Raw genomic sequence first — 18,720 nt, forward strand, 5'->3', positions numbered from 1 at the left:
AAATATTTTTATATTTTAATAAAACTGTTAAAGTGAAGAAGTAGTTTCATCTTTTAAAATTAAAAAGTTATTTTCTTTAAAAATAGTTTAATTTTTCATTTGATTAGAAAAATAATTTTAGTTGATTATTTTTTTTTTGTTAATACTCAAGGCCCAAACGCTACAAAATATAAAAAATATTTTTTTAGAAAAATAGTTTATATAAAAAAATTAAAGCTATAATAATTTTTTTGCAAATATCTTAATAAAAGAATTTAATAGCTCGTGTTATTAAATTATTTTTGTGTCTAATAGCTTTTATTTTCTCAATATAGTTTTTTTAAAAATTATTTTATGCATAATTATTTGTCATTTTTAGAATACTAATGAGTATTAATTTTTTTTTCAATTTTACTCTTTATCTTTACTAAACTTATTAATACTATTTATACATCTTACTAAATTCCATATTAATATCTTCATTCTCACTCTCTTTAATGATAAAAAGGTAATTTAATCAAAATAAAAATTATTTTATTATAATTTAAATAATTTAATTATTTTTCTTAATTATCATACAAAAATCTTAACATTATATTTAAATCATGATTTGTATTGATTTCATATTGTACTGTATGATTACTCTACAAATTTGAGAAGATTATTCATAAAAAATAATGATTTTGGGTTATAAAATAATAATTTTCACAACTTTTTAAATCACAAAATCAGTGATTTTGCATAATTTAAAAATTTTATTTTCTCATTTTATCTTTACATAATATATAAAATTATAATTATATAGTTTCAATGTTATAAATGTGTAAGACATATTTAATAATTAATTAAAAAATAAAAATGTATCTTTAATTATTATTATTATAATATTACTTATAAACTAATATTTTATTTAAATAAATATTTTAAAACTATTTATATATTTTAAATAGTAATAAAGAGTATTTTAATAATTTTTATATTTATTTTATCATATTACACCATACAAAAATTATTAAACAATTATTTACTATATCATCTTTTTAAATATATTAATAATAAAAATTATATTATATAGTATGATATGACATGATATATTAATAAATTATGTTACACTTAATATTTGAAAAACAAAAATTATAATTACTTTTATAATCTTTTTATTATTTAATTATGTTAAACACTAAATTTACATTAATATTTGAAATATATAAATTATTTAATATCATTTCGCTATTTTGTGTTGAAACATTATAATTATATATGATATTTTTTCTATGGCTACAATACTCATAACAATCACCTGATTAAGATTTTTTTTTATAATTAAATAAAATTAAATACAGTAAATGTTAAATTTTGTGGAATTTATTTTATTTCAAAAAATTAAATGTTTAGTTAAAAAAAAGCTTCTTTATGGAAGGATAAAACAAATTGAATTAAATAATCAATCAAAACAAAGTTTATTATTATAATATTCATTCCAAAAAAACATAATATTTATTAAAATAAAATTACAAAAGAAAAACTATTTTGCTTCCTATTTTAGTATTTTACTACCGCAAACAATTGCGTCCAAGGCATACCTAATAGAATTTCACTAGCTTGAAACTGCTTGCGTGGCAGAAATTGATTGGATTAACTGCACACAACAAAGCAAGAACAAACTTCAGAGAAGATCCCAACCCAAGCTTTAGCCAAACACAAACCCCTCCACTTTCCCTTTCAATCTTCCCTCCTTCCCTCCCTCCTTCCTTCCCTCCTTTAGTAGTTTTGTAGCCACCACCACACATAAAACTCAAAAATTCTATCCAACTCCCTGTCCATGGCGGCCGCCGATCCAACTCAGTTGCAGCAACTCGCCCTCCTTGTCGGCCCCGACCCCACTCACTTCGAAACCCTGGTAAACCACCTCATGTCTTCCTCCAATGACCAACGTTCTGCGGCAGAGTCATTCTTCAACATCTGCAAGCAAGCTCACCCTGACTTACTCCTCCTCAGACTTGCTCATCTGCTCTCATCCTCGGCCAATCCTGAGGTTCGCGCCATGTCCGCTATCCTCCTCCGCAAGCACCTTACTCGCGCGACTGCCAACGATGACTCGTTCCTCTACCCCAAGCTCACCGAGTCAACTCGCTCTGCCATTAAGAATATACTACTCTCTTCTCTTCAGCGAGAGACTACAAAATCGATAACTAAAAAGATAAACGATACGGTTTCAGAGCTCGCTGCATCTGTTTTGCCGGATGGTGGGTGGCCTGAGCTGCTGCCGTTCATGTTTCAATGCGTGACCTCACAAAATCATAATCTCCAAGAATCGGCGCTTTTGATTTTTGCGCGTTTGGCTCAGTTTGTTGGCGAAACCCTAATTCTCCATTTGAGTACTCTTCATGAACTGTTTTTAAAATGTTTAAGTAATTCTACGAGTGCCGAATTGAGAATTGCAGCTTTAAATGCAACAATTAATTTCATACAATGCTTATCAAACAATAACGATCGCGAAAAGTTTCAGGATTTGTTGCCATTAATGATGCGGACTTTGACCGAAGCATTGAATAGCAAACAAGAGGCGACGGCCCAAGAAGCGCTTGAATTGTTGATTGAATTAGCAGGGAGCGAGCCTAGATTTTTGAGGAAGCAAATAATGGAGGTTGTAGGCTCCATGTTGCAAATAGCGGAGGCGGAGAGTTTAGAGGAAGGGACGAGGCATTTGGCGATAGAGTTTGTAATTACGCTAGCTGAGGCGAGAGAGAGGGCGCCCGGACTGATGAGGAAGTTTCCGCAGTTTGTGCATAAGCTGTTTATGGTGTTAATGACGATGTTATTGGATATAGAAGATGATCCTGTGTGGCATAGTGCAGAGACTGAGGATGAGGATGCTGGGGAGACTAGTAATTATGGGTTTGGGCAGGAGTGTTTGGACAGGCTATCGATTTCTCTTGGTGGGAATACTGTGGTTCCAGTTGCTTCTGAGGTTTTGCGGGGCTTCTTGGCAGCTCCAGAGTGGGAGAAGCATCATGCTGCACTCATTGCACTGGCACAGATCGCCGAGGGTTCCTCAAAGGTATAAAATGTCCTGCATTATGGTTATTTATTTGCAATTGGTATTAATTGAAGTTTTGATTAGTCTCTCTATTATTATATATGATAGATTTTTATATTGTGGGCAAAAATAATGCTGTGTTGCCCAAATGCAGAAGGATGTGACTATATTTATATCATTTTTCCCAGACAGTAAGTTTTAGTATTGGTTTTCTCTTCTTGTACATGTTCTTGTGGGGATTTTATTGTTAATATCATTTCAAATGTACTTTCAAGAAGGTTTATTCATCATTCCTTTGCCGCATGAGTTCTGATATTTTCTTTCTATTGGCGCAGGTGATGATAAGGAACCTCGAGCAGATAGTTTCTATGGTTTTAAACTCATTCCAAGATCCCCATCCCCGTGTGAGGTGGGCTGCTATAAACGCAATTGGACAATTGTCAACTGACCTGGGCCCTGATTTGCAAATAAAGTATAATCAGCAAGTGCTTCCTGCTTTGGCTGGAGCAATGGACGATTTTCAGAATCCTCGAGTTCAGGTTTGTCCATCTTTTATATTATCATGAATTTAATATTGCTTTCACATTGTGAGTGGTGTATCTGTAGTGCCAATTTTTTTACTTTTTTCCATAAGATGTCCCATAAAAAACGTTATCTCTATCTAAACTGACTTATTTGATTTTCACTTATGCATACAGAAAAAGAGAGAGAGAGAGAGAGAGAGAGAGAGAGAGAGAGAGAGAGAGAGAGAGAGAGAGAGAGAGCTAAATTGAAGGGAGGGAAAAAAAAAGGAGGAACTTATAAAAAAAATTGATTTGTTTGGTTCTGCTTAATGCTTGAGTTGGTACTTTGTGATAAATAATATCTGGACTAGGTCATTGGTGCATATATGTAATGAAGACATAAATCATGTCTAATGGTAAGAAAATAGTAACAACATTTACAATTGTTTACTTTTAAGATGATTATATTAATTGATTGCTTTTGCTTACCTACTATCTTAGTGTATAAATTTAAATTTCGAATCAATTTCTACAATTTTGGGAAAATATATTTTCTTTTCTTCTCATTTTGATACTTTGTATTAGTTTCTGTGAATATTTTTCAGTTGGTTAATAGTTTGATTGATCCCTGTCCTTTACCTTTTTAATTTATTCTCTGTTTATTTTACGATCAAGTAATCAACGGCTTGGTACTTGGTTCATCTTCACATGTGCTCATTCAGCAGCATGCTTATGTGTAATATTTCCCTTGTTGTATGTTGCAGGCGCATGCCGCGTCAGCAGTACTTAATTTCAGTGAAAATTGTGCTGCAGATATACTGGCACCATACTTGGATGGAATTGTAAGCAAACTTCTTGTACTCCTCCAGGTATATGATTGTTTTCCTCATCAACCTTGTCCTTGAGCATGCTTTGTTTTCTATCTATTATTGTGTTGTAATAAAGGTTAAAGTGCTCAAACGGAATTGTGTGCAAAGTTTTTCCAGCCCATTTTAGCAGTTGCTCGGATAAAATCCCTTTAAGTCTACCTGGTCAACTCATTCCCTTTCTGGTTCCATGAACCCTGAAATGATATTTTTCAGAAATTTGCATTGTGCTTTTCCATTTCTTGAGGGTTTCCTTCTGTCTTTAGTTAGTTATGTCTTGATCTTTTCCAGAAGATTTTAGTGCTCATTTTATATGTGCTGAGCTATTCATATCAAATCCAGAATGGCAAGCAAATGGTGCAAGAGGGTGCCCTGACAGCTTTAGCATCAGTTGCTGATTCATCACAGGTACTTTGTTTATCTAATTAACTTGAAGTTTATTGTCTTGTGTTTTCTTCTAAACCAATGGAGGTAGAATGGTTGACTAAGGCTCTACTTTAGGAGCTGGATGTGTCAATTGTGATTCTGCTAAACCATCAGGACAAGCAATGTGTTGATTTCTTGTGTATCTTGATTGCAGTTAAAAGAGAGAGAGAGAGAGAGAGAGAGAGAGAGAGAGAGAGAGAGAGAGAGAGAGAGAGAACGTGCTTTTTTCTGATGTAGTAATTTTGTTTTAACAGGAGCAATTTCAGAAATATTATGATGCTGTAATGCCTTACTTGAAAGCCATACTGGTGAATGCAAATGACAAGTCTAATCGCATGCTTCGTGCAAAAGCTATGGAGTGCATTAGTTTGGTTGGGATGGCTGTTGGAAGGGACAAATTTAGGGATGATGCTAGGCAGGTAATGATGGAAAACACATTGTACACATTTTTTTGTTATGGTAATTGTTGTCTTTCTCCCCTTTCTACATGTGATTCTTTGGATACCTTGTGTTAAGCAGTCAAAGCAGTCCTGTCAATCTTTTCCTGTATTGAATTTATGCCCAGATCTGCTTATATGTGCAGCCTTACTTCTTGATTAGGAGGATGGGTCCCCAGTAATCTCAGGGTTTATGCCTTAAATTTTCAGCTGATATTCAGATTGTCACGCCCATCACATTTCTGAACTTTTTAATGGAAAAATAATGGCTTTGGTGTTTGTTGTTTTGTTTAAGGTTATGGATGTCTTAATGTCACTTCAAGGATCTCAAATGGACGCAGATGATCCAACAATAAGCTACATGCTACAAGTATGTTTAACCAGTTGAAGATGTGGTTTGATATTGCAGTTTTATAATTGTCTTAATTATGTTTGATCATCTGGCTTATACTGCTGTGTGGATATTGAAAAACTAAGGGGTAATAAAACCTAATTGCATATCTGTGTTGCAGGCATGGGCCAGGCTTTGCAAATGCCTCGGGAAGGATTTTCTTCCATATATGAATGTTGTCATTCCCCCTCTGCTTCAGTCTGCACAGCTTAAGCCTGATGTAACAATTACTTCTGCAGATTCAGATGTTGATATTGATGATGATGACAGGTTTCTCTTTCTGTGTAGATTGTTTTAAATCATAAGATTATGGCTTTTAATTTTTTCTTGCATGATTTTGTCACCTTGGTTTTACGATTTTGCACTTTGTTTTTTTGGTGGACTTGCTTGTTATCTAGATTTAAATGATTTTCAATTATTGACTTGCCTATGTTATTATTTACAGTCTAAATAACATACAGATAAAACACAAGACACTAGTTGACTGTTGGATAAAGTAGGATAATTTCAGAAGACAAATTGAAGTGGTTATGCGCAGTGTATTGATCAACCTTTTTAGACACTCTCTTGTGGGAAGAGATTATTTTTTTATCACCTTTTTAAATTTTGTGGTTTCCCTTTACATCCTTTGCTCATGGAAAAAGGAGGTTCCCTTAGAAAATAACTTTATTATATATGTCTCAGGGTAAGACAGCACACCTAACTACAGATATGTACTATAGAAGAAGGAAGAGGAATGTTGATAAATAGTTAGTTGGTTGGGGTTAATTGGAGGGAAATGCTGTAACAGCTTTTGGAGGGAATTACTTGTATTAGTTGAATCAGTTGCAACTGGCTGATTCTGTTAGAGTTTGTTAGGAGGCAGTTACTACTTTGCCTATAAAAGTAACAGACACTACTATAATCAATCCATTTAAGAATGATATTCATTAATGAAATTTCTCTCATCTCTATATTCTTTTCTGTCCTCATCTAACTCCAGTTCTCTTCTCACCTCATCTCTCTGTGTGCTTTTGAAACTCTGCCCAATATCTGTTCAATTTCTATTTTAGGGATTGATCCAGATCTGTTATCTTACATTTGGTATCAGAGTTTTTTTGCTAGGGGAATTAGCTTCTGTTTGAGATCTTTTGCATTGTAGGGATGACTAGATCTGGAGCAGTTATTCAGGATTCCAGGATCTCTGAGTTGGAGGAGGTAGTTAGGGTTTTGCAAGCTGATTTTAAGAAGGAAAGGGATGATTTAAGGGAGGAAATGAAGCAAAGAGATATGCAAAATGCAATTGAGACCAGAAACATGATTAGGGAGGAATTGCGAGCCATATTTGGATATACTTTACCTGATAGAAATAGGGGATCTGGTACTGGTGTAAATGAAGAGGTGGACACATCTGCTGCAATCCTTAGGGGCAAGGGAATTCTTCCTAAATCCTAATCCAAAAGTGAAGGGGATACAGCAACTAGGGGGATCTAATAGCAATGGATTGACAGTTGATAATGAAGGTATGTCTAAACTTTTGCCTAAAATTGAATTGATCACTTTTGAAGGGAAAGAGCTTAGGGCTTGGGTGAGAAAATGCATCAAGTATTTTGAAGTATATGGGGTTCCTAAGGAGCAGAGGGTAGGTATTGCTGGTTTGTTTTTGATGGATAGGGCTGATGCATGTTATCACAATTGGATTATGGGGGAAGGATCACATAATTGGGAGGACTTTGAAAGGGATTTATGTAGGAGATTCGGAGAGGAAGGATTAGATGATGTGGTAGAATTTATGAAAATGAAGCAAGAAGGTGCAGTTGAGGAGTATCAAGATAGATTTAAGGATATTAGAATTAGACTTGAAAGGGTAATGCCTAATTTAGAAGAAGCATATTTTCTGTCAGTATTCATTGGTGGATTAAAAGATGATATCAGGCCTATAGTGAAGATGATGAAGCCTACAATCCTTTCCCATGCCTTTGAGGCTGCTAAACTCCAAGAACAATTCTTGAATTGCAATAGAAAAACTAATTCTTTCTCTAAACCTGTACAAGCTAATCCAAGATTCAATACCTATGGTTCTTTTTCTAATCCCACAACTAGAAATAGCTCATCAGCAACAGTATCCCTATGCACCAAAAGCAGCCATCACAGATTAGAAAAATCAAACCAGCACCTTACAAAAGCCTACCCTTTCCACAAGTCAATCTTCTGTCAACCAACCTACTGTCAAAACCAATTCCAATACTACTACTACTCAAAATACCAATCAGCAGCCTAAGCCTTGTTTTAAATGCAGAGAAAAGTTCTTTCCAGGCCACCAATGTAAGCAAAAAACCCTGATGTCTTTAGAAGGGTAAGAAAGTGATGCAGCTTTGTTTCAAATGCAAAATCAGTCTACGAAAGAAGGAAGGGGAGGAAGAGTTGTATGATGTTATGGAAGGGGATATTGCTCAGGAAGAGGGTACTTTGTCAGTACATGCTATTGAGTGTAGTCATGGGGTGGATACTATAAGGGTTATTGGGAAGCATAAAAGCAGATAACTTTTAGTACCGATAGACAGTGGTAGTTCTCATTCCTTCTTTGATGCAACAGTAACAACGGAATTAAAAGTGCCTGTGGTTGAAGGATCTGCAATTGCTATAACAGTGGCAGATGGGAGAAAGGTTTCTAGCAGTAGTTTGAGTCCTGTTTTTTATTGGAAAATTCATCAATATTCCTTTAGCTTTAATTTTAGGCTATTGGAAATGGGAAGTTTTATATTATTCTTGGAGTTGACTGGTTAAGGGCATTTAATCCTATTTTGTTTGACTTTAGCAATCTAAAATCAATTTCCAGTATGAGGGGAAGCTGATAACATTGCAAGGTATAACTGATTCTGGACCATTCTAATTGATGCACTGTCTGAGTTATGACCAGTTGCTGTATAAGAATGGAGGAGATTTCCAGACTCCTTTATTCTGTATTTAGTTGAATGAGGATGACAGTAGTATGGGTCAATCTTTTTCTGTTTCAGGGTCTCCTCCCCTTGACCTGTTGCTACTATTGGACAAGTATCATAGTCTTTTTGAGGATCCCAAATCCCTGCCTTCCTTCAGGTCCCATAATCATTCTATTCCACTGCTTCCTTCTGCCCTACTTGTTAACATCAGGCCCTACAGATATCCACACTTTCAAAAGGCTGACATAGAGAAATTAGTGATTGAAATGTTGGAGAATAAGGTGATCCAGCCTAGTACTAGCCCTTGTGCCTCTCCAGTACTTCTTTTAAAGAAAAAAGATTGGTCTTAGAGGTTTCTCATTGACTATAGGAGACTTGATGACCTCACTGTCAAAGATAAGTTTCCTATCTTCATTATTGATGACCTAATAGATGAATTGCATGGGGCAACTATCTTTTCCAACTTCTAAGATAGATTTAAAGGCAGGATACTATCAAATAAGGATGAATCCCCAAGATGTGCACAAGACAGCCTTCAGAACTCATCAAGGACATTATGAATTTACTGTTATGCCTTTTGGCTTAACTAATACCCCTACTACATTCCAAGCACTTATGAATCATATATTTCAGCATTATTTGAGGAAATTTGTACTAGTATTTTTTAATGATATTTTGGTGTTTAGCTCTTCATGGCAAGAACGCTTAATTCACTTGGAGAAAGTTTTTCTAGTTCTTCAACGACATCAACTGTATGCTAAACTCAGTACGTGTTCATTTGGGAAGTTAGAAATTGATAGAGGTGAGCACAATTCGGTTCAAACCGAAATAACCGACTAAACCGACTCAATTCGGAAAATCGGTTTGGTTTCAATTTTAGAAAATCTCAGTTTGTTTTGTTCGGTTCGGTTTGGTTCGGTTTTGGAGCAAAAAAATCTATAAAATTGAACCGAACCAAAATATATATAATATGAAGGAGAAAATGTTACATGTTCTGATCTAGCCTAGTGATGCATTGTAAGTTAGGCGTGTGGAAGGCGCAAGATCGAGTCTAAGTTACTGAGCTTTCTTTTTCTTTTTCTTTTTTTTTTTTTTACTTTTACTAAACCTTTAAAGTTTAATCTTAGCCATTCATTTATTTCAATCTCAGCCATCCATTATCTACTATATAATTATCCTTTTCCTTAACCCTACCTCTTTCTTATCCTAGCCTCTATCTGCACTATTCTCTTCTTTATAATCTTCTTTTTCCATCTTTGGAGTTAGGCTTAGATTTATGTTTCATTAGTATTTTACTCTTCTTTTTGAACCCCTGATTCTCCATTCCTCACTCTCCATGCGATCATGCCTCGTAAAACGTAGTAACATGTGAGCCAGTGAGCCCTATCTCGCCAACGCATTCAACGGCTGCGCTGTCCCTCACTCTCCATGGCAGTCCATGCATCGCCGCATCGCTGACACAGCCCCTCGCCTGGCAGCGGCACACCCACATCCACCCATCACGACCTCGCATTTCCTCTCGCATGCATATCTTCGTAGCCTCCATTGCAGATTCTTATTAGTGTGATTAAAGATTTGCTGTATTTTTTGATTTGTAATTTTTTATTTGAATTATTTTTGCTTTGTGTTTTTTTTTTTCTTTTGATTTTGTGTTTAGCGTGATAGAATTTAAATAAAATGACGTAATAGATCAAAATCTTCTTGTTTGGCTTGAGAGAAAATGTGAGAAAAAGGCAGAACATCTAGTAAGCTAAAGAAAATTTTGAAATTGAAAAATAAACCAAACCGAAGTGATTTTTTTGGTTCGGTTCGATTTGATTCTATTCTCTATATAATTTGGTTTGGTTCGATTTTAACTTTACATATAATTCGATTTTCGGTTCGGTCTGGTTCGGTTCGGTCGGTTTTAACTGAATGCTCACCTTACTTAGGGCACATCATTTCTGGTGAGGGGGTTGCAACTAACCCTAATAAGATCAAGGCAATGGTGACTTGGCCTGTACCTACCTCAGTGAAGGAACTAAAGAGTTTCTTGGGGCTGACTAAGTATTACAGGAAATTTGTCAAAAATTATGGGATAATCAGTAAGCCACTCACTGATTTATTGAAGAAAGATGCCTTTAATTTGACTATAGCAACTCAACAAGCTTTTAAACAGCTTAGAAATGCTATGTCCACAGCACCTGTCTTGGCTCTTCCTGATTTTACTAAACCCTTTATAGTGGAAATTGATGCTTGTAGCTCAGTGATGGGGGGGTGTGCTGCAGCAAAATGGCCATCCCATAGCTTATATTTCAAAAGCCTTTGGCCCTAGGACCAAGGCTCTGTTAGTTTATGAAAGGGAGCTGCTGGCTATTACTTTTACAGTAACTAAATGGAGACATTACTTCGAACAAGGGCCATTTTTTATCAAAGCAGATCATGAAAGTATCAAGTACTTGTTGGAGCAGAGACTTCACACCAATTTATAGGTTAGAGGAGTTTCTAAGCTACTGGGACTACAAGACACCATTCTTTATAGAAAAGGGCTAGAAAATAATGTGGCAGATGCTTTATCGAGGAAACCTAGTATTGAAGAAGGGGGAATTTTTGCACTTCTGTCCCTTGTTCAACCTACATGGATGTCTCAGCTGATTGCTAGTTATGAGGGAGATGTTCATGCTACTGAGTTCATTTCTCATTTATCAATTGATGAGAAATCTTACGCTGGTTACTCTTACAATAATGGACTGTTACTCTATAAAGGCAAGCTATATGTGGGCAGTAAGGGGACTTTGAGACGGCAGTTATTGTCCCTCTACCATAGTTCTTATCTGGGGGGTCATTCTGGTGTTCATGGCTCTTATATGATGCTTAGTAGGCATTTTTACTGGCCTGGGATGATGAAGGTTGTAATGGAATGGGTGAAGGGCTGTGACACTTGTGCCAGATGTACGACAGAACACTGTGGTTCTCCAGGCTTATTACAGCCATTACCTGTTCCAGCAAAAGCTTGGCAACATGTCACCGTGGACTTTGTGGAGCAGCTTTCCAAATCTAAAGGGAAAGATACAGTATTGGTGGTTATTTTCAGGTTCACCAAATATGCCCACTTTATTGCTTTGCAACATCCATTCACTGCTTCCTATATTGCTCAATTATTTTTAGATAACGTGTTCAAGCTCCATGGTACTCCTTCCACTATTGTTTCTGATAGGGATAAGATCTTCACAAGTCTATTTTGGAAGGAATTGTTTGAGTTGATGGGGTAACTCTTTCTTATAGCACTTCTTACCATCCTCAATCAGATGGTCAGAGTGAGAGATTGATTCAGAGTTTGGAAGGGTATTTGAGGTGCTTATGTTTTCACTAGCCCCATTCTTGGTCCTAGTGGCTTCCTTTAGCTGAATGGTGGTATAACACCAATTTTCACAGTTCTTTACAGATGACTCCTTTTGAGGCTCTATATAGTTACCTACCAGCTCTTTTACTTCCTTTTTTAGAGGACAATTCTTCAGTGGAAATTGTTGCAAGATTTGTAAAGGAAAGGCAGCATGTGTGTCAGCTTATTAAAGATAATTTGATGAAGGCACAGAATAGGATGAAGCAGTATGCTAACAAGAAAAGAATTGAGAGCGTGTTTGAAGTAGGTGACTGGGTTTATCTTAAGTTGCAGCCTTATAGGCAGAGTTCCTTGGCTATTAGAAAGAATTTTATGCTCTCAGCTAGATTTTATGGCCCTTATCAGGTTCTAGCTAGAGTTGGAACAGTAGCTTACAAACTCAAGATAGCTGAAAATGCTACCATCCACCCTATCTTTCATATATCCTTGCTTAAAAGGAAGATTGGGGAAAGTACTATGGTTGTGCAGGCTTTACCTTCCTTTCAGGAAGATGATGTTATCATTGCTCCAAAACAAGTCCTAAAGACTAGGGTGGTCACCAGGAATAATAAACAGATACTGCAAGGACTAATCAAGTGGGCCACGTTATCAATTGAGGAAGCTACTTGGGAAGATTAGACCTTTCTCTTGGCTCAGTTTCCAGAATTCTCATCTTCTTGGGGACAAGAAGATTCTCTTGGGAAGGGTATTGTTACGTATTGATAGAAGAAGGAAAAGGAATGTTGATAAATAGTTAGTTGGTTGGGGTTAATTGGAGGGAAATGCTGTAACAGCTTTTGGAGGGAATTACTTATATTAGTTGAATCAGTTGCAACTGACTGATTCTGTTTGAGTTTGTTAGGAGGCAGTTGCTACTTTGCCTATAAAAGTGATAGACACTATTGTAATCAATTCATTCAAGAATGATATTCATCAATGAAATTTCTCTCATCTCTATATTCTTTTCTCTCCTCATCTAACTCTAGTTCTCTTCTCACCTCATCTCTCTGTGTTCTTTCGAAACTCTGCCCAATATCTGTTCAATTTCTATTTTAGGGATTGATCCAGATCTGTTATCTTACAACTACATGATAGTTTTGCTTTCAAATAAATGTCCTCGCAAACTCCACTTTCTTGACATCCCTCTGCTTAATCCAATACTTAAATCTGTGTTACGTTTTGCATAAAGCATTTATAAAGTTATTCTGATATTTCTTGTTTTCACTTGCTATTGTTAAAACTCCTTTTGTTCCTAAGAGGGAAAGCAGGAATGAGGTTTTAGGAAACATGCTTTTGTTCACAAGTGAAATTGATAGATGTCATTGAAGTTACTTATTGAGGCTATCTTTTTTTTTTTTTTTTGCAGCATTGAAACAATTACTCTTGGGGATAAAAGAATAGGGATCAAGACTAGTGTTCTGGAGGAAAAAGCTACAGCATGTAACATGCTTTGCTGCTATGCTGATGAATTGAAGGAAGGATTTTTCCCGTGGATTGATCAGGTTCATATTACATCATGCTATTTGTAGCTTTCTCTTACTGGGCTTTCAGTGAGTTCATTACTTATAAAACAATGCTTGAAAACTGCAGGTAGCTACTACATTGGTTCCTCTCCTTAAGTTTTATTTCCATGAAGAAGTTAGGAAGGCTGCAGTTTCAGGTACTGTCCAAGCTTTTATTCTTACCTAATAGTACATGTATATATACACATGTATCCATTTTGCAGAGATGTTCAAAACTCTTGATGCTGTTTTATTTATCTTGCTCGTAGCTATGCCTGAACTATTACGTTCAGCTAAGCTAGCTATAGAAAAGGGTCAATCTCATGGACGGAATGAGTTGTATTTGAAACAATTGTCCGATTACATTCTTCCTGCTTTGGTGGAGGCTTTACACAAGGTTTTACTTCTGCTTATCTCATAATCCTCTTGAGTATGCATATTCAAAGGTTCTTCTTTATATACATGTCTGTGCGAGTTTTTTGGTGTTTTGGATTTGCCTAACTAAATAAGTAATTTGCATTCGCAAATCTTCTTGCAGGAGCCAGAGGTGGAAATTTGTGCAAGCATGTTGGATTCATTGACTGAATGTATACAGGTTTGTAACATTGATTTATGATGCAGTGCACCTAAATGGACCTGTAAATGAATGTGTGTAATGTTCTCAATTTTAATATATTAGACAAGTGATTTCTTAAAAACCGCTTGCTCACAAGATTAATCTTAGTTTCTCTATGGATAGGTGGTTTGACTTGTGATATAATGGCTAAAGATAGCTTTTGTCTTTTGTATTCTTTAGTGGGCTAAGGGATTTTAAAGGTACAGGGGCTTTATTTGTTGCTTTTGACCAGCTTCCTTATGATATTTTTTATTCAATTCTCACTGTTCCACTTTCAGCCCTTTTTTTTTTTTTTAGTATGTTAATGGTTGTATTTCTACTTTCTTGCTTTTCAGACGAGTACGGTGTTTAATTGTTTTCAGGAATAAGGTTCTCTGAGCTGGAGATCTTATGAAATAGTTTCTTTTATACAGCTAGTCATCATTCAGTCTGCATATCTTCAGTACTATTGTTGCTGATGACAACTGTTTTGATTATAATTAACAGAAGATTTATTACTTTCCCTTTATGCTGAGCTGCATTATTAGTATATACTGATCTTAAAGGAGAGTTTCTCTACCTCAGGTTTCTGGACCTATTTTAGAAGAAAGCCAAGTAAGGTCCATTGTGGATGAGGTGAAACAGGTCATCACAGCCAGTGCAGCCAGGAAACAGGAAAGAGCAGAGAGGGCCAGAACAGAGGACTTTGATGTAGAAGAAGGGGAGTTACTAAAGGAAGAAAATGAGCAAGAAGAAGAACTCTTTGATCAAGTACAATTTCTAAAAATTTATGCTTTGATTGGGTTTATATTTATATTACACAATAATTGATTATTATTCTTATTTTTCTTCTTATCCAAGGTTGGTGAATTATTGGGCACGCTAATTAAGACCTTTAGGGTCTCTTTCTTGCCTTTCTTTGACGAGCTCTCATCTTACATAACACCCATGTGGGTAAGTTCTTCCTTAGTGCTGCATATTCTATGTTGGACACTCTTTCCTGTCTTATGAAATCAGGCCTTGCCCGAAAGACTGTTTTGTTGCTTCTTCAGTTCATGAATATTTTTCATGTGTGACATCTTTGTTTTACTTTTCCCAGCTTTGAGCTGATTTTGTCTATGAGTATGATCCTTAACATTTTTTGGTGGGTAAGGATGTTGTGTATAGTTCACCAACTTCACGAGTGGTAGTAAACTTGTATTATTTTTCCTCAAGGCCTCTTGAAATAAATGCTGGATCACTTGACTAAGCGGACATGTGATGACCAGCATTTGGTTTGGCCAGTTGAATAAGATCTTTAATATTTGAATTAATCTCAGATATCTATAGATTTAGCATTCACTTGTTAGCCTTTGGTTTTAAAGGATTTGCCACTTTGTTCTCTCTACAAATGATTTTAGTGGTTGGCCTCTGGCACAGTAACAATGCCTACTCAACTTTTGTGGTTCGTCTCGGGCACAATAACAAAATCTACTTGACTTCAGTCCATTGTAGTCAAAAGCACTCTTTAAAGCGCAAAAGTGCAGCGACAAATAGGAAACACTTTTACATATGCTAAGTGAAGCACATTTAGTGAAGCAAGGGCTTGTTGTGCTTAAAGCACAAAGAGCCTCAATTTCAATGCCAGCATTGGAAGATCTTGAGACTGATTTAGATGGAAATGGATCTTATTTTGGAGATGAGGATGAAAGTGTTGAGGACTTTGATGAGAAATCTATTGAAGATCTTTAGGTTATGACTATGAATTTGAATGCTAAAAACTTTTGGATGTTTGATGATTTCTTAAGGGTTTAAATTCCATATCGAGGATTGTATTTTCTTTGAATATTATATTGTTAGTTAATTTTTTAATAATTTTGCGCTTCCTTCAATGAAGTGAGCACTTTTTTGCACTTTAAGCCATGGGTTGATGCATCGCTTTAAGTGCTCCTTATGCTTTTAAATACCTTGCTTCAGTCTTGCTGATTGGATTTTTTATTTTGCAGGGTAAGGATAAAACAGCAGAAGAGAGGAGAATTGCCATTTGTATATTTGATGATGTTGTGGAGCAATGCCGGGAAGCAGCTCTTAAGTAACCGTTTCCTACTTTTCTAGATACTACTGTTGACAAGGTTTTTCTATGTGCTTATTCTCTTTGTTGCTGGAACAGATATTATGATACTTATGTTCCTTTCCTTTTGGAGGCCTGCAATGATGAAAATCCAGATGTTCGTCAGGTTTGTGCTTAATGACTATTTTTGTTCTGCATCTCTTGTGAATATGGGTTTTCTTATTCAATGAGGCCATTTATTTGCCTTGCAGGCAGCTGTTTATGGGGTTGGTGTTTGTGCAGAGTTTGGTGGATCTGCGTTTAAACCACTTGTTAGGGGTAGTTTGTTCATCTGTTGCATATTTTCCTTTCTCCTTGGCATTGCTGCCTTCATATGTTGTAAAAGGGATTTTTTTTTCTTGTATCTTCTTGCAGAGGCCCTTTCTAAGCTGAATGTTGTAATAAGCGATCCTAGTGCACATCTTCCGGACAATGTTATGGCATATGACAATGCTGTTTCAGCGCTTGGAAAAATATGCCAGTTCCATCGGGATAGTATAGATGCAGCACAGGTATTTATATTCTACTGATTTATATGTTGATCACACTTTCTTAATCGTCAATTAACTGGTTGAGGTTGAATAAATTATTTGTATGATGGGTTTTTAGCTTTGGCAATAGGAATGCCCGTGTTATTGTTTTCTTATTAAATACAACCAAATTATGGAAATAAAGTTTAACTAATTGATTCTGGTTTAGGCTGCACATATGGTGCAACTTTTGCTTAGTTTTGTTATCAGTGAAGCATTAGTATTTTATGCATCATTTATTGCTTTTTGCATCTTTTTTATTTTTCTAAAATGCTTTATGTTCAGATTTTTCAGCAGCTTCTTAATTGACTTGTCATATGATTATCAAGAGGTTCAATCTTTGTGTTACAAACAAGCTAGCCAAAAGGAGGAAAAAAAAAAGAACTGCTCTGTGTAAATCTATATACGGGGTCTGATAGCTGGTGTATTGAGATAGTTTCTGTTAGGGCTTGACCAAATTTTGGATTATGTGAAGCTTTGGCGTAGTTGAAAGTAATTCACTAACTTGCTTGAGGAGATTGAGACTTTCCTAGTATCTTAAGAGTAAACTTCCTGAAATCTTATATGTATATTTCTCCTGGAATACCAGTGGCATTTCCAGAATCTAGTGCTGATATATGACACGCTTTTTATGTTGTGAAGGCACTAATCAATGTCTAGATTTGGTTGTGTCCCATTCACTGTCTGCGGTGGTGGTGGATATGTTTGATCTATGCATAATGATCGCAAGCAATATATTTGGTCCAGCACCAATATTCTTTGAGTTTTGGATATATATATTTTATTTAATAGTTTGGCACATCCACAAGGAGAAGAAATTGCAATGCTGGATGGTCGTGACATTTCTCCTATGGTTTCTCATATTTGTGTTGTTTGGCAGGTATTCCCTGCTTGGTTAAGCTGCTTACCAATAAAAAGTGATCTAATTGAGGCAAAGCTTGTGCATGACCAGCTTTGCTCAATGGTTGAACGGTAAAAATCTGGGAATTTTTTGATTAGTTTCCTATCTCTCTTCCTCTCTACTTTCTTGGCCAGCTGTATTTTAGCGCATATACTGTTTGAAAGTGGAAAATGCAACTGTTTTCAGGTCGGATAGAGAACTTTTAGGAATGAACAATCAATATCTTCCCAAAGTTGTCCATGTTTTTGCTGAGGTATAGTCATTTTCTTTTTCTATGTGCCTTGTTCTTTCTTCTTCATATCAGGAAATCCATAATATTTCCTTTAATTTCTATTTTTATTTTTCTGACTTCTTTCAATGCTTGTTATAGGTCATATGTGCAGGTAAAGACTTGGCAACAGAGCAAACTGTTAGTCGAATGATTAATCTATTGAGGCAGCTTCAGCAGATGTTACCGCCTGCCACCCTAGCATCAACCTGGTCGTCCTTGGAGCCACAACAGCAACTTGCCTTGCAATCTATTCTGTCTTCTTAGTTCCTCAGGAGATGGTGGAATTCTGTTGTTATTTCCTTGGTGAAGCTGCATTAAGTTATCCTTAATCCCTTTCATTTGTGGGTATGTCATTGTTCCTCTTCGGGAAGTAGCTGTGTCCGGTGATTGGAGTTCTTTCTGTGGTGGTGGGCATTTCGTTGTTTTTGGGGGATGCCTTCATGTATACGTGTGCATATTATTATGTGTTAATATCTCCTCTCTTTTTTTTTTCATCAACTGTTCTGTAAAGAAATTTCTATGGAGTGGTTCTTCATTTGATTTGGAGGGGAAAAACAGGAAAAGTTTTGGAGTAGAATGTGTGAATTATGAGTGCTATTCATTGATAAGAATGAATAGGGAGTTACCAAAAATTTACAGGTCGTTGATTGGATGTCCAGGTTGGTGTGGCTAAGGTTGAGGGCTTGAGGCTTGTGAATGGCGCCATTTTTGTAACTCAAATGTTGGGAAATGGTTTATATATATATATATATTTGGTAGAAGAGTGTGCATCATCCTACTAAATTTTGTGTTAGTAGCGAGGATGATTTCAATACAAGCTAGCTGAAAAGTTATTTATTTTCTTTGGTACCTTGCTTGAGGCGATTTTGCAATTTAGTGGGTGTGATCATTTTCATGCTATTCTCTTT

At 35.9% G+C, this 18,720-nt stretch overlaps 1 protein-coding gene across 1 annotated transcript; it reads left to right on the forward strand.

Annotated features, from left to right (window-relative positions):
* Positions 1-1,658: 1,658 nt before the first annotated feature.
* On the forward strand, positions 1,659-18,712 carry LOC110664575 (uncharacterized). The gene is made up of 20 exons (XM_021824296.2): positions 1,659-3,040; positions 3,355-3,558; positions 4,287-4,391; positions 4,731-4,796; positions 5,069-5,233; positions 5,547-5,621; positions 5,764-5,912; positions 13,291-13,426; positions 13,515-13,584; positions 13,696-13,823; positions 13,965-14,021; positions 14,607-14,792; positions 14,883-14,975; positions 16,007-16,092; positions 16,171-16,237; positions 16,323-16,389; positions 16,486-16,622; positions 17,521-17,612; positions 17,728-17,794; positions 17,912-18,712. The coding sequence occupies exons 1-20, from the start codon at positions 1,802-1,804 to the stop codon at positions 18,074-18,076; spliced, it is 3,354 nt and encodes a 1,117-aa protein (XP_021679988.2). The 5' UTR covers positions 1,659-1,801; the 3' UTR covers positions 18,077-18,712.
* The last annotated feature ends 8 nt before the right edge of the window (positions 18,713-18,720 follow it).

This window comes from Hevea brasiliensis, unplaced genomic scaffold (assembly GCF_030052815.1).
Source record: "Hevea brasiliensis isolate MT/VB/25A 57/8 unplaced genomic scaffold, ASM3005281v1 Scaf5, whole genome shotgun sequence".
Taxonomy (NCBI): domain Eukaryota; kingdom Viridiplantae; phylum Streptophyta; class Magnoliopsida; order Malpighiales; family Euphorbiaceae; genus Hevea; species Hevea brasiliensis.

Excerpts from the sequence above, each read along its gene's own strand:
- LOC110664575 (XM_021824296.2), top strand. The coding sequence starts at position 1,802 with ATGGCGGCCGCCGATCCAACTCAGTTGCAGCAACTCGCCCTCCTTGTC. Across the intron at positions 13,427-13,514 it reads TTTTCCCGTGGATTGATCAG|GTAGCTACTACATTGGTTCC; the intron begins GTTCATATTACA and ends TGAAAACTGCAG. Across the intron at positions 17,795-17,911 it reads TTGTCCATGTTTTTGCTGAG|GTCATATGTGCAGGTAAAGA; the intron begins GTATAGTCATTT and ends TGCTTGTTATAG.